This window comes from Melopsittacus undulatus, chromosome 2 (assembly GCF_012275295.1).
Source record: "Melopsittacus undulatus isolate bMelUnd1 chromosome 2, bMelUnd1.mat.Z, whole genome shotgun sequence".
Lineage (NCBI taxonomy): Eukaryota > Metazoa > Chordata > Aves > Psittaciformes > Psittaculidae > Melopsittacus > Melopsittacus undulatus.
Window position 1 is genome coordinate 104171424 of NC_047528.1, and position 23982 is coordinate 104195405.

The 23982-nt window shown below is 43.0% G+C and overlaps 1 protein-coding gene across 2 annotated transcripts in view; it reads left to right on the forward strand.

Annotated features, from left to right (window-relative positions):
- GPA33 (glycoprotein A33) overlaps nt 1-19093 on the forward strand; it is a 54755-nt gene extending 35662 nt beyond the window's left edge. The window contains exons 1-7 of one of the 2 annotated variants that reach the window (XM_005144497.4): nt 8601-8897; nt 13019-13170; nt 13459-13669; nt 14175-14333; nt 16591-16704; nt 17237-17360; nt 18022-19093. In XM_005144497.4, the coding sequence (XP_005144554.2) occupies nt 8864-8897; nt 13019-13170; nt 13459-13669; nt 14175-14333; nt 16591-16704; nt 17237-17360; nt 18022-18100 (873 nt within the window). In that variant the 5' untranslated portion in view covers nt 8601-8863 and the 3' untranslated portion in view covers nt 18101-19093. Of the gene's footprint in view, nt 1-8600; nt 8898-13018; nt 13171-13458; nt 13670-14174; nt 14334-16590; nt 16705-17236; nt 17361-18021 lie in introns of those variants that run through there. The other variant, XM_031045033.2, reaches the window with a different exon arrangement.
- The last annotated feature ends 4889 nt before the right edge of the window (nt 19094-23982 follow it).

The window sequence follows — 23982 nt, forward strand, 5'->3', positions numbered from 1 at the left end:
GGGCAAGAAACATGAGACCTCACCTCCCCAAAATGAAACACTCCTGAAAACTCAAGGCCAAACATACTTCAAGCCTTCGGACTTTGTCCTTGTAATCCTTTGTGTGCAATCTGCTGTGCCTGCCCTAGGCATGGGAGACCAAGGGGGGCACTCCTTTCAGTTAGGAGCATGAAAACACAGCAGTCCACGTTCCCTGTGCCTGAGCAGGGTGACTCCTGCCCACTGTGCCATGACTGCTGCTGGCAGCTCCAAACGGCCGAGCAGCCGGCCCCAGGAGGGAGAACCGCAGCCATGTGCCACCAGTGGGTGAGGAGCAGCTGCTGCTCATGGGGCAGTGTGAGGAGGGGGAGCAAAGAAAGGGCACTTACCCCTGTGTGTGGGGTCCTTGCTGGAGGTATGGAGACGAAGTCCAGTGAAGAGGGCAGGAAACCTGGCAGGAAACGGTACTGGGCGCAGAGAAATCAGTCCTCCACTCTTGCTCTTTCTGTAGCTTCTTCATCAAGGGGCAGGACAAGTGTCAGCACCAAACCTTTATCAGCTTTCTAAATATAGTACTATCCTAACGCTGCTGGATTGCACAGGGAAAGAATTCAGTGCCTCATAGATGGCAGCTGGTCAAGCACTTAACTCCTTCCCCGCTGTGGGCTGGATCCTCTGACTTTTCCCCAGTTGCAGGAGGAGCCCAGAGAAGAGCCCAGAGCCCGTGAGGCTGAGCCTCCAGAGGGCATCCAGGCAAGCAGGATCCCACCAGGCACAAAGTGAAATGCTGATATGACCTCTGATGTCCTTGGGAAACACAGTAAAGAATGAGTCACTCCAGGCTTACCAGAAGCAGACTACCTGGACTTCTGCAAGGGTTTTGATATCATTCCCCACAACATTCTTGCCTCTAATTTGGAGACAGTTGGATTTGATGGATGGACTATTCAATGGCTAATGAATTGGCTGGATGGCTGCACCCAGTTACAGTCTATAGCTCAGTATCCAAGTACTGATCAGTACTTGGAGATCAGTAACAAATGGTGTCCCTCAAGCTTCTGTACTGGGGCCAGTACTGTTCAATATATTTATTAATGACATAGACAGTGGGACTGTGTGCACCCTCAGAAATTTTGTGGATGGCACCATGCTTAGTGATGCAGTTGATTTGGTAGAGGGAAGGGATGCCATCCAGCATAACATGGACAGGCTTGAGGAGTGGACTCATGAGAGCCTCATGAGGTTCAACAAGGCCAAGTGCAAGGTCCTGCACTTGTGTCAGGGTAATCTCCAATAGCAGTGCAGTCTGGGGGATGAAGGGATTGCGAGCAGCCCTGTGGGGAAGGACTGAGTATACTGATGGATGAAAAACTGGATGTGAACCAGCAACATGCTTTGCAGCCCAGAAAGCCTGGGCAGCATCAAAAGGAGTGTGACCAGCAAGTCAAGTGAGGTGATTCTCCCACTCTACTCTGCTCCTGTGAGATCTCACCTGCAGCACTGCATCCAGCTCTGGAGCCCCCAGTACAAGACATCAACCTGTCAGAGAAGGCCCAGGGGAGGGACACCAAAACTGTGAGAGGGCTGGAGCACCTCTTCTATACGGAAAGGCTGAGAGAGTTGGGGTTCCTCAGTCTGGAGAAGAGAAGGGTCTGGGGAGACCTTATTGCAGCCCTTCAGTACTTAAATACTATAAAAAAGATGGAGAAATACTTTTTACCAGAGCCTGCAGTGACAGAGTGGATTTAGATTAGATATAAAGAAGAAATCCTTTACTATGAGAATGGTGAGACACTGAACGGGTTGCCCACAGAAGGCTGGGGGTGCCCCATCATTGATGCGTTCCAGGTCAGGTTGGAAGAGGTTTTGAGCAACCTGATCTAGTGAAAAATGTCCATGTTTGTGGCAGGGGGGTTAGACCAGATGATCTTGAAAGGTCCCTCCCGATTGATTTGGAGAAAACTCCAGGAACAAACTTGCCAACAAAGTTTTCAAGCTGACAAGCAGGTATTCTTTATTGTGGCGCTGGGAGACACGGGGGATAACTCCTCCTAACATGTGTCTCCCTATTGCTACACAAGCCATCCTTATATAGTCCCTGGGCATACATACATATTCATGAGGCTACGTATGGATTACATCATTTTCCAGAAAGCTCCCCGCATGTGTACAGAATTGTGGTGGTGGTCTCTGAGGGTCGTTTACTTCTTCCAACAATCTTCATCACTTCTGGCAGCCTTTGAAGCACGCACAGTAGATGCTTATACCAGTTTAATTGGTTCGTTAGCACCAGAGACATAATAATCCTCCTATCCTCCTACTTATCAATGAGTTTACCCGTAGCCTATCCTGGACACCTGCTATTCCCAGATACTCCTTATCCCTGCGTCCTGTTTTTCTAGACTGTTTTTCTTAAGACCACATCAACTATAACGATTTATCTTGTGCCAGTATGTTCTCTATCTGTACTCTATTTTTTTCTATGTATTATGCACCTCAGTAATTTTCCACTGCTACTGTTACAAAGCCATTGAACTTAACTTGCTTAAAACTAATTCTAAAGGTTTATATATTCCATTTTGTGTTCCCCTTGTTTCACGACCCAAACCATTCTGTGGTTCTATGATTGCATGATCAGCTGAATTTTCTTCTTGGAAGAGCTAGGACTGAGGTACGCTGTGTCTTCTTTGATTTTCAAAGAGGAAACCTTCAGTTCCCATCTCTTGACTTTCCAGCAAAACTCGTGAGCCAGGCTGGTCTGAGGCAGACCAGATGAAAACCCAACTGCTATTTACCTGTGCCGAGGGCTCCAATTCCAAGGCATGCAATGACATCCCACTGTTGATTCCTTTTGCAAACAACCAAGTAAACAAGAAAGGAAGTGGAAAAGAAAACTGACCTATCTCATACTACAGATACCCTTGATCATACATCATACTGTGTAAGGCCTGCATACCTCCCTTCCTTCAGACATGAGTGTTGCATCCCCACATGCAGATGGGGCTACAACTGTAGGGATACCACATCATGGCAGGGAAGAGCTGTGAAACAGGCACTCAAGTCTTTGTGTTCTCATATCCTAGACTGGTGTTAATACAGTTACTGGGGTGAGCAAGTAGGAACAAGAGAAAGTGGTATATTGAATCTCAGGTGTCATGTAAAGGGGAGAAACAGATTACTGCTTCTGCAATGCAGTGCCACATATGTTCTTATCTATTAGTGCTAACTGAGGCAGTAAGTGATCTAAAGATCCTTGTAAATGGACTCCCTTATTATCAGAGAACAGAATTTTCAAAGAACCTAACTGTTGTGGGAGCAGGTATTCCATTGATACCCAATAAAAACTTTTAAGTCACTGAGCTGCTTCTGAAAATCTTGTTTGTGAATCTTTAGGATACACCTGCAGCAGGGGATGATGGCTAGACCTGAAAGCCCTGCCGTGCCCACCACAACTGTCCACATGCAGAGATGCAGAAAGGATTGTGTATGTTGCAGACTTGTGGAGAACAGGCAGACTGTGGGCAGCCTGGCAGCGCTTCCTCCCTGCTTGTTAAAAGTTGTTACCTTTTGGGCTCAAGATGACCATGCAGAACAGAAGGAAGAATGCTGGAAATCTTTGCTAATGAACATTTGCACATGCAAAAATAGCCAAAAGTAACAAGCTGCAAGCGGTTGGGCATCTGTCATTGGTGATTAATATATCCATTCACAGATGAACCCAAACAATGTGGCCAGGTTCTGTCCTCTTAGGTGGGAATGATGAGATCTTGATTGAAGGTGCCTCTTCCTCAGCCTTAGCAGGAGTTACTATCATTTAGTGTTAGCACTGTGCTACCTACACATTAAATTTCATAGGCAAGCCTTATCATAGTATGTATTTTTGGCAAGACAATGAAGCCCCCTAGTTTCATATTAAAGCTTTTCTTACCAATGACAGTTTCATCTAAATATGCTAATAGTATCCCCTAAAAATCCTATATAGAGCAAAAGGATTTCCCGGATCTGCTGCCATCAGCAAAAATGTAAGGAGTTTGAGGATTACATTACCTGTGGATGAGTGTTGAAGAAGTCAATGTGTGTCAGCCTATGCTAAGACACAGGCTTGTATTAGCATAAGTGGCAAAGCTAACAAAACTAACTAACAAAATAAATAAATAAAGTGCATCTAAACAAGTGTCTTAATATCAGATTTATATAAGTAACAGTTGTTGAAGCATATGCTCTCTATGACACCCAGGAAACCAGTCTTATTTAGCTGAGTCTCCAAAGAGAACATAATGTTAGCACCAACTTATTTGTAATGCAACTATGTGGCTGACAGAGGCAGGATAAAATTTTTCCCACAGTGAATAATTTCCACACCAGCATTTCTACACAAACACCAAGTAAGGCAGCCTGTCTGAGGTAAGGACTGTGAGATGAAATCCAGTGCCTGTCCCTCCCCACTAGCACAGTGGAACTAGACGCGTGCCAATATGCTTGGAGAGGATGCACCTTGTTACTTTTACAGTTAAATGACAAATTCATGTGAAAACAGTTCATTTGTTTTAGGGTTAATGTGCAGTGCTTAATCTTCATTGCTAGTATTTAGACAGGTTACTAAACTCAGACCTGCTTTAGGTATTCGAGGAACTCTATATGCACTGTTCTCAGCTTAACTCTGCACATTCTCTCTATTGTGGGTTTTTACTGGCAAGTTAAGAAAACACTCTAAACACCGTGTATTTCCAAAAGCAGTGGGATTAAAAAGCCTGGTTTCCAATGGACATGTGTTCTGCAGTCCAGATGCCCCAGTGTGATAAACACCCCTCATGGAGCCACAGATCTGGCCCCTGTGCTTGCTCACAATACCACATTTCCCTACATGCCTGGCTATGCAAAACATGAGACAGACCATTGGCTGCACAACCACAGATTCATGGAATGGAAAACAATAACCAATGCCTAAGAGGTACCATTAATTTAGATTTCCCTTTTATCCCAACTGATTGGGAATGCTGATTCTTCTGAGACTGAAAAGAACTTCCCATCTTTAAGATTACAATCTGTCTGTCAAGCTTAGCTGAAATTGGTCAAGTGGGTTTTGAAATTATTGTGGAGGAGAGAAGAGATGCTGTATAAATGACAAATGAAAGTCTTATTTCTGTGAAAAGGATAATAGCAAGCTTACCAAATTGGTACAGAGTCTATCAGGAACTGTAAACCAAGCTCTTTTGGTGAACATTCAAAACTGTTACATAGAGAACTAACAGAGGGAAGCATAGGCAGATGGTGTACAGTGAGGGCAATTCTGTCACTCTCTCTCTTCATTAGATTCAGTTAAAATATTAAACAGAAGTAAAATTGAAAGAGTGAAGCCTAAAGATTCCACAGCCTCTCCAGGGAGAGGAGATACCTAGTCCAACCCTCAGCGAAGGCAAGGCCACCTAGAACAGGTGTTGTGGTTTAAACCAATCTGCACAGCTTGTTCACTCACTCCCCCCGCTTGCTCCCCCAACTCCCAGAGAGTTAGGAGGGAGAATCCAAAGAATGTAGCCCTCACGGGTTGAGATAAGAACAGTTTAATTGCTAAGGTATAACACAAATCACTACAGCTACTACCAATAATAATAATAATAATGAAGATAAAGCAAATAAGAAGTGAAGAGAATGCAACACCTCACCAGCCACCGACCCATAACTCACCCCACCCTGCCCAACTGTGCACCAACCGATATCTCCTTCATCCCCCCAGAGCTCCAGCCCTTCCACATCTCTCCGGTTACATCCTGGGTATGACATGCTATGGTATGGAATACCTCTTTGGCCAGCCTGGGTCAGGTGTCCTGCCTCTCCTTCCTCCTGGCTTCCCCTCCTCCCTGGCAGAGCATGAGCTCAGGAAAGGCCTTGGACAAACCAAACATTTGAGCAGTAACTCAAAACATACTTGCTATCAGCAACCATTCTCAGCCTGAAAGTCAAAACACAGCACTGCACCAGCTACCAAGAAGGAGAAAAATGACTGCTACTGCTCAAACCAGGACAGCAGGTTTCACGGGAAAGTGTCCAGGCAGGTTTGCAATGTCTCCAGAGAGGGAGACTCCACGACCCTCCTGGACAGCCTGTTCCAGTGCTCTGCCACCCTCAATGTGAAGAAGTTCTTCCTCATGTTGAGATGAAACTTCTTGTGCTTTAGTTTATGGCCATTGCTCCTCATCCTCTCACTGTGCACCACTGAAAAGAGTCTGGCACTGTCCTCCTGGCACCTGCCTTGGAGATACTTATATGCATTGATGAGATCTTCTCTCAGTCTCCTCTTCTCCAGACTAACCAGGCCCAGCTCCCGCAATCTCTCCTCATAAAGGAGATGCTCCAAACCCCTGATCATCCTTGTGGCCTTTCACTGAATCCTCTCCAGTATTTTCTTGTATTTCTTGTACTGAGGAGCCCAGAACTGGACACAGTACTCCAGATGGTGTCTCACGAGTGTTGACTAGATGGGGAGAATCACCTCCCTCGATCTGTTGGACACACTCCTCCCAGTGTACCCCAGGATACTATTTGCCTTTCTGGCCACAAGGGCATACTGCTTGCTCATAGTCAACTGATCATCCACCAATACTCCCAGGTCCTTCTCAGTTGAACTGCTCTCTAGCAGGTCAGCCCCCAGCTTGTACTGGTACTTGGGGTTCCTCCTTCCCAAATGGAGGACCGTATACTTGCCTTGTAATGCAGTGTATCAAAGATGTACACATACAGAAGGAAGGATTCTTTTCCTATGAAAGATTGCCAAAGAATACAGTTTCTATACTCATACATGCTTTAATTTGCTTTGTGCTAACAGTTTGTTTGAAGAGAACTGAGGTTATGTATCAAACACAGGAGTATAGATAGTCCCTTCTATCAGAGGGATTTGATTTCCAGTCACTTTTAAGTTTCATTGTCTTGGAGGTGTTTTGAACAAGTGACACACAGATGAAAATACAGTCTTCAGAATGGCTTCTGACAGGTTTACCATGCAAGTATGGGGTCAGCACAAGATCAAGATCTACATCCACTTTCTTGGACTACACAGATAACGACTGTAGCCACACACTTTTGAGGTAGCCTCATTCAAAAATCAACACCATCACTACATTATGAGTATGGTTAACCCCATCCAAGATGCCTAAAATGATTGCTCACACCCCAAAAGTGACTTTGTCTCTCAAACACCTAAAAATAGAGCATAGATGACTATTCCAGATGGAGACAGCCCTTGCTGCCTATTGGCAGTGAAGACTTTAAAAGACATGCTAGCCTGACGCACTAAATTAAATGTAACATCAGATATGTGCCTGAGCTGCCATCAGTCCCTCTTTGACACTTCAGTCAATTATACTAGTAGTTATTTATGCTTTCCAAGTACCCATCCAGAACACGTAAGTAGCAGCTGGACTTGCACTGCACACACCTCAGTGGGCATATAGTGGGTACACAGTGAGTATACGCATGCTATGAGCTTATCTATCTTCTTCAGTGGAAAGGTAGACAGGACTTTTGGTACCTGTGGCTGTTGTGCAAGCCACACAGTGGGGAAGCTGAATGGTAGACAAAGGAACCTGGTAGAAGTGCATCTTACTTATATAATGATAACCCATTAGTCAGCAAATTATCATCAAGTATATGGAATCATAGAATAGAATCATAGAATAGTTAGGGTTGGAAAGGACCTTAAAATCACCTAGTTCCAACCCCCCTGCTATGGGCAGGGACACCTCACACTAAACCATATCACCCAAGGCTTCATTCAACCTGGCCTTGAACACTGCCAGAGATGGAGCATTCACTACCTCCCTGGGCAACCCATTCCAGTACCTCACCACCCTAACAGGAATGAATTTCTTCCTTATATCCAGTCTAAACCTCTGCTGTTCAAGTTTCAACCCATTACCCCTTGTCCTATCACTACAGTCCCTAAGGAATAGTCCCTCACCAGCATCCCTGTAGGCCCCCTTCAGATACTGGAAGGCTGCTATGAGGTCTCCACGCAGCCTTCTCTTCTCCAGGATGAACAGCCACAACTTTCTCAGCCTGTCTTCATATGGGAGGTGCTCCAGTCCCCTGATCATCCTCGTGGCCCTCCTCTGGACTTGCTCCAACAGTTCCATGTCCTTTTTATGTTGAGGACACCAGAACTGCACACAGTACTTCAAGTGAGGTCTCACGAGAGCAGAGTAGAGGGGCAAGATCACCTCCTTTGACCTGCTGGTCATGCTTCTTTTGATGCAGCCCAGAATACAGTTGGCTTTCCGGACTGTAAGTGCACACTGAAGCTGGGTCATGTTCATTTTCTCATTGACTAGCATATATTTTTACTGGTATTACAGTAAGTGGAATTAGATACCTCAGTCCCTTAAAGCCTGAATGGGGGAAATTGCCTGCATTGAGAAACAGTTCAATACCTTTGTAACTCTGGCCCTAGGCTCCCTTAATAATTTTTTAAGGTAAATAAGGCTTATCCTCTGCCAGTTATGTATCATTACTGGCATGACGTCAATTGTTGTATTGTACACTCCCAGTCACCCCACCCTTCAGTTTGCCTCTTTATGCACCTGCGTGTTAGGATAAACTGGGAAAAGCAGTTTAATTGAGGAAGAAAGTTCACAATTGGGGAAGGAGTTCACAAGTCTGCTCTCTGCCCCCAGACAGAGAGCAGTGACCAGTGTCAAAGCCTACTGGTCATATGGCTTGTCTTTCTGGCTGTAAGGGAAGTGGCAGACCACAGAAGCAACACTTTATAAGAGACTGAGGAAAGGAACTTGTGAAGCAGCCATTCAGCTAAAGCAATTACTTACCCGGCCACCTAGAGCTTACAAGGAAGAACACCTTGAAGTGAAAGAAAGGAGAGGCGATTTGAAGAGCAATGAAAAGACTTTGGCTGTTTGTTTCCAGTGCAAGTGAGTACTAATTTGGTTGTGTCCTCAAGGGCTGGGTAGAAGGAAACAGCACTATAATGGAGTGCTCTAATGGACTTCATGTGCTTCTTTTTCTGTTTAGTAAAAGTTCCTTCATGCTTATGATCAAGCAGTGTTGTTTACTGTCTCTGAGCATCCAGACTCACAGGTATTTTCTAAAGCTGCAAGACAGTCTTAGGAACAGGAAAAGAATGCCACTCTTCATGAGGCTGGAAAGTACCTTTTAAAAAACAGTTTCAATAGTTTTTGTTAAATACGTGAACTTCCTCAGCTGGGAGTGGAAAAGCCCTTGAGTTTTATTATCCCTAAATCTGCATGTACCATACATTTCCATCACCTAAACCCTGTTATTTATATATATTCTGATACAACTTGCAATCGCTGTATATTATTCATGTCAAGGGGATGCACAACAATCCCTACTAACACATATAAATCAGCTAGCATGCACCTGATCACAAACTTGCCTTTTCTCATCCTGTGTTGCAGAGTCTGCAGACTCAGATCCATTGCTTCTTAACCTGTTTTGTCTTCTCTTACCTATGCTCCTCTACCATCTTCAAAGCTACATGTATAGAAATAGCTTGGGTTTTTTAACCAAAATTCTGAAAACCTCACTACAGAAAGAGCCATGAGAAGAAAATTCACAAAGTTTAACACAGTTAGAAAAAGTGGATGTTCTCCATAAGCAACAAATGTTACTTTGCTCATGATTTGATGATCACAATGTAAACTGTGTAACACCACTGGTGGTCATTCTCCTTTTTAATTATTCTCTCCTTTCGTGCTATCCAAAATACAGATGGGAAACTTTTCAGAGCAGAAAAGTGTATGTTGGGTGAAGCTCTTCTTGCCTGTTTGGGCAGGACTAAAATGATAATAGTTCAGTGTTAAAATACTAGCCTGTGAAAAAATTTTGAAGGTAGATTCCTGCAATTTCTGCACTGCACTGGAGTGGAGAAACAGCACAGGACCTGGCAGTGCAGGCTGAGAAGCCAGAGCTGCCCTGAATTGGCTGCATCAGGGTCTCTGCACAGGCTGACTTCTGCTGATCAGCTTTTGATTGCAGGTGTGTGTGTAACTGGTGCTGTAAACTCCTTGCTCTTCACAGACATTGTGAATCAAACAAAATATTTACTTTTACTGCAAATTGCACATTTAAGATGTTTCCTCTCTCCCACTTCAGAACTGAATTTCAGCTAAATACTGAGATTAAGTATTGAGGAATTAAAAGTCAAGGCATTTCCTTGTTAAAACATCACTACGTTTCCTACTTTTCTCACTTGCTCAATCTACCAAGACAAATGAGCAATAATAATTTTGCTTGATCAGAATATCTTTTTTGTTAGTGAACAAAATATCCTTCTCATTGTTTCCAGTTTATTAATTCCCCTTTGCACTAATTACACTTAGAAAAGTATGAGGAGACAGGTCACTTTAATTTTCTTCTTCCTTTGTACAAGTATAAATGTTTAAGTTGTGCAGACGGAGATAAAACCTTTCTCAATTTCTTACAATGTTATAAATGTACTAACTGATAATCTAAGGCTCAAATGTAGGTGATGCCATCCTTTTAGTACTACACAGGCTATTCGTCCTCTCTCATCTCCTGAAATTCTTTCAGAATTGGCCCACCCCTTCCTTCAGCCATACTTCAAATAGATTCTGTTTAATGTCAGAAAACAAACCAAAACTACCCATACAAATCCCTGCAGAATAAACCCCTATTTTTGGACATGCTGACTATGACCAGCTGCCTGTTGGTGGCTTTGTGAGGAAGTGAAATGTAGTGAGGAGAAAGGAGGAAATTGGTGTAAGCAAATGGCATCCCAGACTGCAACCGTGCAGCTTCCCCAAAGCCAGAAGGAGCCTTTAATGAGGGAGGAATGGGAGCCAGAAAGATGTTGTGGGTGAAAAACAGATCATCAGAAGTCAGTCACTGAGGTGACAGCAACAGATTAATAAGCAGTCTCACTTGTATGGGCTGCATCTGTTCCATGTGGTGTTCAGTTCAGCTGCTCCCTGACTCTGCACTGAAGACATGTTTGGAAAAAAAACAAAGGCGTCATTTATGGTAGGATTTGACTCACCCAGTTGGAAGAAGGAAGAGCACTTGTGAAGGGAAACCTTAGGGCTGGGCCATCTTTTCTCTGCCTCAGGGCAGAGTTAGTAACTGGTAAGTAAACCCCAGGCCTGGTGGAACCAGTTTCTGAGTGACTAAAGGGTCAGGGAATCGTTTTCCCTCCATCTCCTAGTACAACAGTAATGGTTTTCAACTAAATGCAGAAAAGTGTTTCTATCCAGTCCCAACAGGTTAGAAAGCTTTCTAATTCGAAGGCATGATGAGAACATCGACAGTTAGAAAGAGCCCTTGGGCTATGCAAACATGGGTGTTGCACTGGATGCTCCAGAGCAGTGAAAGACCTGGGAGTGGCTGCAATAAAACCATATTAGCAATACTTTGCTCTGCTGTTTTCCTTCTCATAGCTGTCAGCAGCTGTAAACAAATTAATCCCAGAGAGAACAGAAACCGCTACCACCATGGTGCAGAGGAAGAGACTAAAACACATGCATAACTAATGAAATGTGCAAGACCACAGGATAACTCAGTTATGGGACAGGGAATGCAGAAAAACGGGAACTTTGGCTAAAAGCAGATCTTCATGCCAATCATCCCATGTTACCCTTTGTAATTACCTGCGTTACTACCAGTAGTGACAACAAAACCTTTTGGGTCCCTACACTGTTGTTTTCTAATGTACACTACTCTTCACTGCTGCTCTTGATTGCAGCCAAGGATCTGATAATGCCCAACTTGCCAATGGCTTACTCACCTAATGCATGTGGCTGTGGTGTTTTCCTGACGAAAAAAAAAAAAAAAGTATTCACAATCAGTTTGCAGCTCAAGGTGTAATCCAGACATCTTCTGCTCTCACCCTTACACATTACATTTCCTCATGGATCTTATCTGGAGAGAGGTGTGGCAGAATGAGGATGCAAAGCTTGCTAGATGGCAACTTTCCATTCTACTCCTCTCTGGGGAACACTTGACTCAGCCTGGTTCTCTCAGAAGCATGCTTCCCCACCACATAAAGCATGGCCCTCTTGGGGAGAACATACAACTCTGCCCTCCTCCACTTTCTGCCTTACTGGACCATGTTTGTCTTTACCACGGGCATGCCTCTGAGCAGCGCTCTTTTCTTTGTCCCTGCACTCCCTTTACCTAGTTTCAAACTTTTTTTTTTTCAAATGATTCAGTTTTGTGTCAAAAACTGAAAAAAACCAAAACAAAACACAACAACTAACCAACCATACATAACAAAAATTGCAGGGAGAAAGCAGGTGGTTTTACACATAGGTTCCCACAGGCATGAACATCATCTAGAGCAGGGGCAGAGGTAAACCTCCAGCTGAATTCTGAGAATACCTAAGGCCTGCCACTAGTTAATGTTTAGGTATTAAGCATCAAGTCAAACAGAATACAGCATACAAGAAACACCTGCCCTGCCTGTGCCCTGCATACTTCACCAGGGCACAGATGGATTTCTCTGTTATTCAAGTCTCAGCTGTTCCTGTGCTCTGCAGCTCTGGAGAAAGGTGACTACTCCTCTACACATTTAAAAAAACTAATAGCTATTCTTCTGTTTCTTTCAAGTTCTCATTACTTTTCTAGGTTTTTCTCTTTTCAGGGCATTACATGAATAGGACTTGTTCCCTTAGCACAAAACATCACTTGTCTATGGACTTGGATTGAGGCAAGTTCTTTGACAGTTTTCCTGATCGCTGAAATTCAACAATACAAATTTGCTAGTTTAGCCTGAATCCTTAAGACTGCTTGATGCACTTGTATTACCTGTATCTCTGTACATTTAGAACTGTCAAAGGATATCAGACACACTGAAAGAGGACTCAGGAAAAAAACCTCAAACCAAACAAAACATCACCTCAAAACAAACAGCCAACATCACCTCTTGCTCAGTGGGGAATGTCATAGATGACAGAGGGTATGCAGTCTTACTGTGGCATGTAACAAAAACAAAGAAACAAAAGTGGAATCCAGACATCATCAATTTTGCTGAGTGCAGCATTTATTCTCTTCCCAGTTCTGGTGACTGCACATGCCCTCACTGTGGAAGCACCTGCCAAGGAAACAAAAGTGGCACGAGGGAACAATGTTACTCTCCACTGCCAGTTTAAAACCGAGGCTTTGATTGACTCAGGAGACATTGTCGTCTGGAGAAAACTCAATAGTGTGGTAAACTATAACAGTATGGTAAACAATAATGTGGTAAACTGCATAAACAAACATGATAGGGCACAGAGGAGGGGTGGCTGGGAGAGGAAATGGAAGCAGGACTCAGGGTGGGCATGTGCTTTGGGAAAAGAAAAAAAAGATTCCTTCAAGACTCTCAATCTCACAACTACACAAACAGAAACTGATTCTAGAGGCAATATATCCATCCATGGGCTAATCCATCGAGTTAGGTAGTAGACTCACACAGAAGAAACTAAGACTACTAATTTCCTCTCCTTCTCTCTCAAGGATGATGCTGTCACTAGGTATTTTGATGGACTTGTCCAGTATGGCAAGGGCTACGAAAAGCGCATACAGTTCAGTGGTGATGTTAACACAGGGGACGTGAGTATCACCATCAACGCAGTGACCATGGCAGACAATGGCACATACCTGTGCAGCGTGCGGCTGAGGAATGACCCCCCCCGGCAATTCACAACCTTGTCTCTTTTCGTACTTGGTAAGCATGATAGAGGCAACACCACATCTGTTAGATAGAACTGTCCTTCACTTTCCCAGGACATCCTCATTCACAATTCTTTGGTCTTTTCCCACTACTATGGAAGTAGATTGGAAGGCTTGGAGCATCCAAATCCCTTAGATGCCTGACTGCAGAAAATAAGCTTTAGAGTTGTACGGTTCACTTTTCTAGCAACCGTTGTCTCATTACAGGGTATTTCTAATTCCCCCTATGGCTTGTCACACTCAGGTTATCAAAGGATAGGTTACCCAACACTATTGGACATATCCCAAATAGCATCTTACAGTTCTTTCTTGGATGATTACTGTAAAGAAGGGAGAAACAAATTAGGTACATGTTCACTCCAGTTCCTTTGAAAAGAAGGTGACAGGTGCAATACCAACCTCTGTTTAGCAAGAATAAAACACACAAGTACAGGAGATGGGTTGAAACAAAAAAAAAATACTTCTGATTAATAAAATTAATTATTTTTTTCTTTCTTAAGTTGCACCATCCAAGCCAGAATGCAAGGTTTTGGGGACAGCAGAATATGGACAGACAATCAATCTGACCTGCAATTCTCATGAGGGCTCCCCAAAGCCCAGATATACCTGGCAAAGCTTCAATGTACAAAATGAGCCCCGTGCACTACAAACAACAGAAGGTATGAGAAGTTGAAACACATCACCTGTCAGAGCTATTTGTAGATCAGGGCTGGAAAGATTTTGAAATGCAAATACAAAAACACACAAGGATTTTTTTTAGGAAGTTCCCTGACCGGGATTTTGAAAAGTTGTCCTTTTGATGTAAGACACATTCACAAGTCACTTAGCAAGGAGAAAGGACTGTCACCTGAAGTAACGATGGTCAGTAAGGTTTTCACTTCAGCTCTCATCTGGTGAGAAAGCTGGCTCACTCTGGAAGCAGCCAGAAATAATTCCTTCTCAATTGCTGTGTGTAAGGGCATAACATGAGGAATAACACTGAGGTTTTTAACTGATGTGTCTTTGTATCTCAGCTTGCTTGACAATGACCAGGTTGCTTTCTGAGATGAAGGCAAACAAAAGTTGGCTCTTGAAGCAAAAGTAGCTTTCAGAGATGACTTCTCACATAGAGGAAAGTGGTATGAGAATCAGTTATACCATTCCTGCTCTGAGCATGAGAGAGGCTTCTGGCTTAGGACTGTCACAAAGGCCCAAATATTTAATTTGCTTTCATTTTAAATCAGAACCTGGGAATAAAAAAAAAAAGAAAAGAAAAAAAACCCAAAACTCACTCTCCATGACAGGACATTTGGTAGAACTATTCACACAGAAATAAGGGTTTAATTCTCTTTGAAGTGTAGTAGTGATAGAGGACTAAGATTTGTTCCTTTAAACAACTTTGTTTCTTCCTGGTATGTTCAGCACCAGAACGACTAAGTATTTGAACCTACCCTTCCTGGTATAACTTACTGTAACATCACTATGTAAACTAAACATACTCATAGTCAACTGTCTGTTCAACACAATAACCGACTCTTGCATAAATTATGCAAGAGACCAAATACCACCAGGGACACAAGCCTCATTCATTTGACTGACAACTAAGCGGTGCCAATGCATCACGCACAGCCCTGGACACACCAGGATTTGTCGTTTGTAGTAGGAGCTGCCTTCCTGCTTCTGTTGACATCCTCCTGTTCTTTCCTGGGACAGGGGTCTCTTCCATTTCCACCTCATTTTGCTTACCAGAGCACTGATGTCCAAGTAGCATGCCAAGTGTCCCCTTCTGCCCCAAGCTGGCTGGACACCCTGCTGTCACTACAAGTGACTGCTTTCTGTGCTAAACAAGTCCCAGTGCTCCAGAGTGCACACAAGGCCCTGAGGAACCACTCCAAAGCTGGTAGTATCCGACCCATATTTTTCCCAGTTTGACTCACCAGTCAATTCTTTTGATTTAATATGGGAAAATTTACAGTCCAGTTACAGGCTGCTGCTCTGGAAGCTGTAAACCGCATACTACACCCACAAAACAAAAAGGCAAGCAAGCACAGACCATATAACCGTATTTAGAGACTAAAATAACTAACTCATCATGCAGTCTGTTACTTCTTGCTTTGTATGCTCTTTAAGTATCTGGTGCTAGGCACCATCAGTGACTACAGAGAATCCCAGTCCCACAAGGTGGCTGGAAAAAAGTGAGATTACAGGGAAAACAAAATAGGAAAGTCACCAAAAAGTATTCAGAGCCTTTCGCTTTTAGAGCTTTTATCAAGTTGATAATAACATAAAAGCATGTACTACACAGACAAATGTCAGCTGGAGATGTAACAAACACAAACTGACTGCTTGAGCTTTAGCATGTGGTTCTGAGCTCTGTTAGGTTGGACAGAAAGCATCCGTACCACAGCAATCTCATGTCATTGCATTTCTTTTCCTTCATTTACTTTTACAGCCTTCATGGCCTCTCCCAGACCAGAAAACTATTTCGCCCACTCCTGAATAAGTCAGATCTAAAGTCCCAAGAGCTGGAGGACTGAAGAGCTTTTTGTTCTTTTACAAATTAATTCATCAGGTGGCCAGTTCTCAAAGCTAGACGCTGGTTTGGGCCATCATATATTTCTCAGCAAACTCCAGTGCAAAAGAGCTTTCACTAAGCACACATTCCTCTTCACCATCTACAGCTTTCTAAAAGGAATGTTTGAATGCCAGACATTCCCTGTAATCAACTCAAAACAGCACACTTCTGTTTGTCCTCCCACAAATCACACTAAAACCTAGCAACAAGCATGGCAGGCCCTGAGCAAGACAGAGCAATCAATCAGATTTAATAACCTCTCATCACTCCAACTACCCTAGGCTGGAATTGAAGGGCTGCTGTCCCCTACTTCCTTCTCTTAATTCTTCTCTTTTTTGGGCTGGATTTGTGTTTCACAACAGGGGAACAAATAACTCTGAAGAACATCTCAGCTGATACCTCTGGCTTTTACATCTGCACTTCAACAAACATTGTGGGAAAGGAGTTTTGCAACATGACAGTCAGCGTAATGCCACGTAAGAGACAGACTTACTTACTGGAAGAGTGGTAGCAAAGAATGGATCCTAGCTAAGTGTCAAAAGATTAGTGGAGGCAATACAGTCAGAAGTATGAAATTCTTCTTTCTCTCTCTGAAAAAAAAGCATACTTTTTAACTTTTAAGTCAGAGTCTCTGCATTGTTTTACTAATAAAGCACTCAGTAACTCTAGGGTTAGTTCACAAATGACAAAAAAATATGCAGGGTGAGATAGGACTGAGCCCCAAGAGTCTGAAACTGAACTGTATCAACTGTACCAACAAGTACAGCGGTTGTGCAGATCCAGGATCTCCTCCATATCGCTTTATAACTAATTGCTCCTGCAGACTTACCAGCTACCTAGTACAGAATGAATTCCAGTTGCTGTAGTCAAACAAACATGGCTTCTACTTACTGTGGATCTAGTAGTGAGATCTGACCTCTGGTGGTGGGATTCGAAGTTCAACGATTGTGCTGATGGCCTTTGATATTGTTTTGAGTGCAAAGCACTAATCGTTTTCTTCCTGTCTAGCATCCATGAACATAGCTCTCTACGCCGGCATCATTGGTGGAGCTGTTGCTGCAATTACAGTTATTAGTATTTTAGTCTATTGCTGCTGCCGTCAGACAGAGAAGGGAAAGGACTATGAGATGACGTAAGTACTTTTCTCTAGAAAAAAACACATGGGAGCTATGAAGGATTCAGGTTCTCCTTCCACCCTCAACATTATAGAGTGGAAGACACAGGAGGAAGAAAGAAATCAAGGAAAGCATGCACTGCTTTCTCCTTTCAGTTTCTACCCTAGTAGCTCCCAGCTCTTCTCTTACCATATGCCCACTATTACCAGACATCTTTGTGGCCTCTGGGGTAGAACCAAAACAATCAAACCTTGGAACTGAATTACCAAGCCAAATTCAGTCAAGTATGCACAGCTACTTGATAAGCAAAGCCCAGACTGTTTCCCATTTCCCTGAGCTCCTACAGCCGTCTCTGTCCTTGCTAGCCTCATACAGAACCAAGGGGATCTGTATTCAGAATTATCACCCCAAGACTGAAGTGTTTTGTTTATTCTCATAATGGAAACAGCCCATTGGAAGAAAAGATACACCAATCACTCTTTCTCTACATACATGCTATTAAAAAACCCCAGCAGTTCAGGTACCTCTTGCATCACCAGTGAGACTTAATTTCTGGAGTTCAGTTTGGTACACTTCCAGGTCAGCTTGGGGCACTCTAAACCCCTTTAACACAAAACCTCTTCAGCAACATTTCTAGCTCATTTAAATTAACATCTCTATCCCTCAACGATATTTTAGGGAGCAAGAAGATAAAAGTGAACACTCCAGGGAGGCACCTGCAAGGCATCTGAGAGCAGAGGATGTTGAAGATGAATGAAAACGCAGGAGGCCAGTGCCATCTTCAGGCTTTACTGAGGCACAGACACTGCTGCAGAGGAGAAACCAATCCCTCTTTTTTACTGCAAGAAATTTTTTCAGAATAATAAGGTGAAAGCTGATGGCTCTGCCTTCCAAATTCTGGAAGAGAATAGCGTTGTCTGCCTGTAAAAAAGTGATTACATATAGAGAGTACACAACCTCAGAGCAGAAAATGCATTTGAGGCACTGTTTCATCCAGTCATCTAAAAATAACCAGTCATCTAGACTTCCCACTCCCTCAAAAAAGAAGCCAGTCAAGTCTATTTGGAGAACAGAGTTACTGCTGTAACCCCAGCTCCACGGAAGCTTCCAAGGTCACCAACAGAAAGTCATAAAGGAAAAGTGGTCTTGTTCATGGTGTTACACGTGCCACAGCTCACAGCATTGTCCACTACAGAAACTGTTTTATGCAGACTAAAGCAAGCTGATTTTGAAGGACATTTTATTAAATGTATTCTCTGTATACATTATACATGCACATATAAATAAAAATAAGAAAACCATTCACAGATGACCAAGGAAAGTCTCCTATTTGGAACAACAATGCACACTAATGGAATGGATAAGGTAATAACTTAGATGAATTTGTAATTTATCATTTCCTTCTGACTGTTGCATGGGCAAGTCAGTAATAATCCATTGCTGCCACTTCTGAAAAAATGACAGTGTGAGAACATGTATCTGGCAAACAGATCTTCAATAAAAGCAGGGGGGAGGGGATGATGACACAGAGAAAATGTACCATTTTATTCAAAATTGTAACAATTTAATCAGAAGCACTGTTTGTGCAAATGTTGAGAGAACTCCCATCACTAGTTTATCATCTTTGGAATGGAATGGACTATCTTTGTCCAAAAGACTGGCAACATGGTATTAGCACAGTATCAGAGCTGTTTGAGCTTTGTTTATTTGGTTTGGGGTTTTGGTTTTTTTTGTGGTTTTTTTTGTTTGTTTGTTTTTTTAGGACATGTTCAATAAATAACTTACACTACACTATTTATTCTTTCAAAGGTCTCTACTGCATTGTCTTGGAATCACAGAATGTTCTAGGTTAGAAAGGGCCTTAAAGCTCACTTAGTTCCAATCCCCTACCATGGGCAGGGACACCTTCCACTAGAGCAGGTTACTCCAAGCCCTGTCCAACCTGGCCTTGAACACTGCCCAGGATGGGGCAGCCACAGCTTCTCTGGGAACCCTGTGCCAGCGCCTCACCACCTTCACACAGAATTTCTTCCTTATGTCTAATCTAAATCTCTCCTCTTTCACTTTAAAGACATTCCCCCTTGTTCTGCCTCTACATGCCCTTGTAAAACATCCCTCTCCTGTGTTCCTGTAGGTATTGTAAGGCTGCTACTTCTTCAAATTCAGGAGTTTAAGCGAATTCCTGCAATGCCTTCCCCATACCCTTTACCCCCAAAGTTGTTGCTTTTAAATCTGTAAGAAAACTCTAACTTTCCAGCAGAACCAGCAACTCTTCTACACACATGCAGTACTTTCTAGATTCTGAACTAGAAAAATCAGACTACCAGAACTGTTATTCTGGCTTCTTTTCTGCCTGCCTCTGTTTTACTTGGTACTTAAAAAGACAGTTATTCATTTCAACTATTAGCAATTTCAAAAATCAACAACCACAGTTCTTTACAAAGTACAAACAAGCCCAAATCTCTTCAGTAATGAAGAAGCTGAAATGTAACTCAGCAAGACATTCTAAGGACTTATTCCCATGTTTAGTTTGGATGCATGACAGAATGTTGCAAAAATGGATAACAAAAAAAAAAGATCTGCATACAGAAACTAAAGGCAGATAAAGTGCACAGCTCTGAAACAGAGCTGATATTTTATTCTCTTTTGTAACAAGGATAGTACAAGTTATCCAGTTTGCATTATAACAAGTTTTTACTGTGAAACAAAACCTATTTTTTTTTTCTAAATGTTACAGGTACTTGTCAGCACTCTGCATTCCCTCACAAACACCTGCACCCTGGGGCTGAAGAGGGCTTCTGCTGAGGTGTAATAGTGTGCATTCAGATCTTAACTGGAAAGGACTTAATTACCAGAAGTATTTACGGCCAGAAACTGGCTCTGGTCAATAAATCATTTTAACACTATGTTACCTATCCCATTCTCTTAACTTTTAGAGCATGTGAAGCTTAGTTGCTGCTTGTTTAGCTGATGTCTTTGGCTATTTTAAGTAGAAGAAAAATACAGATTTGCTAATCTGCATTAAGTTACCTGAAGAAACCAGACAAAAAAATACAGAAGAGATAACACAATGACCCCTAAACCCATTCATTCAATTCTCTGTAAGCAGGTTCTGTACCAACTAGCAGGGAAAAAGCAAAAGGCATATTTGACAACCATTAAAGCAGAACTACTTATATTCTGCAACACTGAGAGCTCAGTTCTACGCTGGGAAATACAGTAAGTGATAGCACACAGAGAGATGGCTGAAATATTTCAGTGCTGCTTATAATATCTCCCCCCTTTTGTTTTCAGTAAGACTAACATTTTGGAAGTTTTGTATTTATCAGAATGCTACATGTATTTTTCCTGAACCAATTTGTTAAACTCAGTCAACCAGAAATACACAAATTCCTATCTTTCTCCAAGGTTTTCCTGTGACTGAATTACTTGTGTATCTTGTATGTCTTTTGAAGCAGGAATAACTCCAAGAGCCTGTAGTATACCCGCAGCTTTAAACAAAATTCAAGCAGCACTGACATATTTAGGGGAAGATGGGAAAAGCTCCCAATACGCAATTCCAAAGAATGAATGTATGTACACCCAACTTCAATACTCCCCTCAAAAGGCAAGAAGTAAGCAGAAAATGAATGACCAGGCAAAAAAGTAAATTCCTACTTTACCTTCTGCACAGCCTATAGTAAATCACTGTTATGTTCAACTTTCACAGGCTGTTTCCAGTAACCTTCTTCTCCTTCACATACCCAAAACCACATTTCAAGAGGACTCACTCCATTTTTCCAAGGAGAACAGTGGAGCTGAGTAGCCTATGGTTTCCTAGATAATCCTTTTGACAGGTGTGTGCAGTATTTGCCTTCCTTTGCTGTGCTTTCCTGTGCTTTCTGGGATTCTTCAATGTATCAGGCAGCTTTCTCAGCATCCTCAGATGCAACCCATCTGGCTCTCTGTACTTGTATGGATCCAGAACCCCCAGCTGATTCCCGACTTGCTCTTCATCCACTGCTGGTGTTCTCTTCCCTGAACCCTTCCTGAGCATAGAGATCCAAGAGACCTTATTCGAAAAGGCTGAAACAAAGGTTTAAGCACTTCAGCCTTATCCATGGTACTCCAGCTATGTTACTAAATAACTCACACAATTCAGAAACAAAACTTCCTGTGCAGTCTTTCACTGCTAACAAAGTCACAGAAGCTCTTCTTGTTGACCTTGATCCCTTGCAAGCATCAATTCCAGGTGAGCTTTGGCTCTCCAAACACCATCCCTACAGGCTGGCCAGTGTTTGTGCACTTTTCCTTTGTAGCCAACACCTGCCTCCGCCTGCCTTCCCTGCTACTAGACTATTGCATGTAACTAGAGAGCAGCCATGAGTTCCCTGCATAGACAAGAAAGTCACTCAATACACCTACCTGCATTCCTGGACTTCCCTTGCATTTGGAAGATCCTGTTCTTTATGAACTCCTTTATTCTTCAGAGCTGTATGAAATCCCCAGGGATTCCACCCCTACCCATTTCCTGCATTACCCCCAGGTCTGCTCTCACTGCCTTCCTCTCTCTCATCAGGATTTTGAGCAGTATTTCCAGTATAGGGACACACAAAAGCTGGCACTGCTACTGCTTATTTCAAGATTTGGTGCACAGTTCAGAATTGATCAGAGTTAATTACTTCACAATCCCTGTTGCTAGAGCAACAGCACTACTTTTCTATTTATTTGTATCATCTGTTCCAGGAGAGACACCAAGGCAGTCTTCTGTCTGATGGAGTTCACAGTACAATGAACAAACCATTAAGATTAATTCTGGATGTGTTGGAATGTAAGGGGAACTTGGGAGTTTCTGTCTCCCATATTTCACGTGTTCACCAGGGAATAAAGAGGACTGTTTAAGAATGGTGGAGAAGCTTGTGGGAGCTCCAAAGACAGAAGCAAGGAAAAGTGAGGGAACACAGATAATACAGGCTTAATCAAAGTGTCTGCCCATTTCTTCTTTTTACTGAATCACTGCAATAAAAATTAATTGGCAGCTCATTCTGTGGTTGATAGGGATGATAATCCTATCAACCATATTCCTATCAAGGTATAAGAATACCATGGAAAACATCAAGAGGGTGGAAACTAAATAACAAACCTGCTATCCCCCTACCCCACTACAGTACATTTCCTCTGCCAAACGGAAAGACGTTAAAGCCTTTGCGGTCAGCTCCATATACCTCCATCTATCAACCAGAAATTAAAAAAAAAAAAAAAAATCAGTTTCACACATATACTTGAGTCACTGAACTCTGGGGAAAAAATATTAAATTCTTGCTAATGGGAAGGTTTCACATTTTTTAATTTAAACTAACAGGACAAAATCACAGGCCTTCTGTGTTAATTAGACAGGATTTTAAAAAGAGATCGGGACCAGAAAACTACAGCTATTTTGCAAAGAAAACAAGACAGGGCTTCCTTGAATCTGATATTCAGCACACTACCATTTGGTGGCTCAACACAGAGGCCCTGACATGACAGCAAATTTTCTACGTGCAATATGGAATCACAGAATAGTTAAGGTTAGAAAGGACCTTAAGACCATCCAGTTCCAAGCCCCCTGCTATGGGCAGGGGCACCTCACATTAAACCATATCACCCAAGGCTTCATCCAACCTGGCCTTGAACACTGCCAGGGATGGAGCATTCACAACCTCCCTGGGCAACCCATTCCAGTACCTCACCACCCTAACAGGAATGAATTTCTTCCTTATATCCAATCTAAACCTCTGCTGTTTAAGTTTTAACCCATTACCCCTTGTCCTGTCACTACAGTCCCTAAGGAATAGTCCCTCACCAGCATCCCTGTAGGCCCCCTTCAGATACTGGAAGGCTGCTCTGAGGTCTCCACGCAGCCTTCTCTTCTCCAGGCTGAACAGCCCCAACTTTCTCAGCCTGGCTTCATATGGCAAGTGCTCCAGTCCCCTGATCATCCTCGTGGCCTCCTCTGGACTTGTTCCAACAGTTCCATGTCCTTTTTATGTTGAGGACACCAGAACTGCACATAATACTCCAAGTGAGGTCTCAAGAGAGCAGAGTAGAAGAGCAGGATCACCTCCTTTGACCTGCTGGTCATGCTTCTTTTGATGCAACCCAGGATACGGTTGGCTTTCTGGGCTGCGAGCGCACACTGAAGCTGGCTCATGTTCATTTTCTGATTTACCAACACCCCCAAGTCCTTCTCCACAGGGCTGCCATGAATTTCCTTTTTGCCCAACCTGCAGCTGTGCCTGGGATTGCTCCGACTCAGGTGTAGGACCTTGCACTTGTCATGGTTAAACTTCATGAGTTTGGCATCAGCCCACCTAACAAGCATGTCAAGGTCCCTCTGGATGGCATTCCTTCCCTCCTGCGTATCAAACAAACCACGCAGCTTGGTGTCATCGGCAAACTTGCTGAGGGCACACTCAATTCCATTGTCTATGTTCACCAACAAAGATGTTAAACAAGACTGGTCCCAACACCGATCCCTGAGGGACACCACTCCTTACTGGTCTCCAGACGGACACTGAACTGTTGACCACAACTCTTTGAGTGTGATCATCCAGCCAGTTCTTTATCCACTGAGTGGTCCACCTATCAAACTGACGTCTCTCCAATTTAGAGACAAGGATG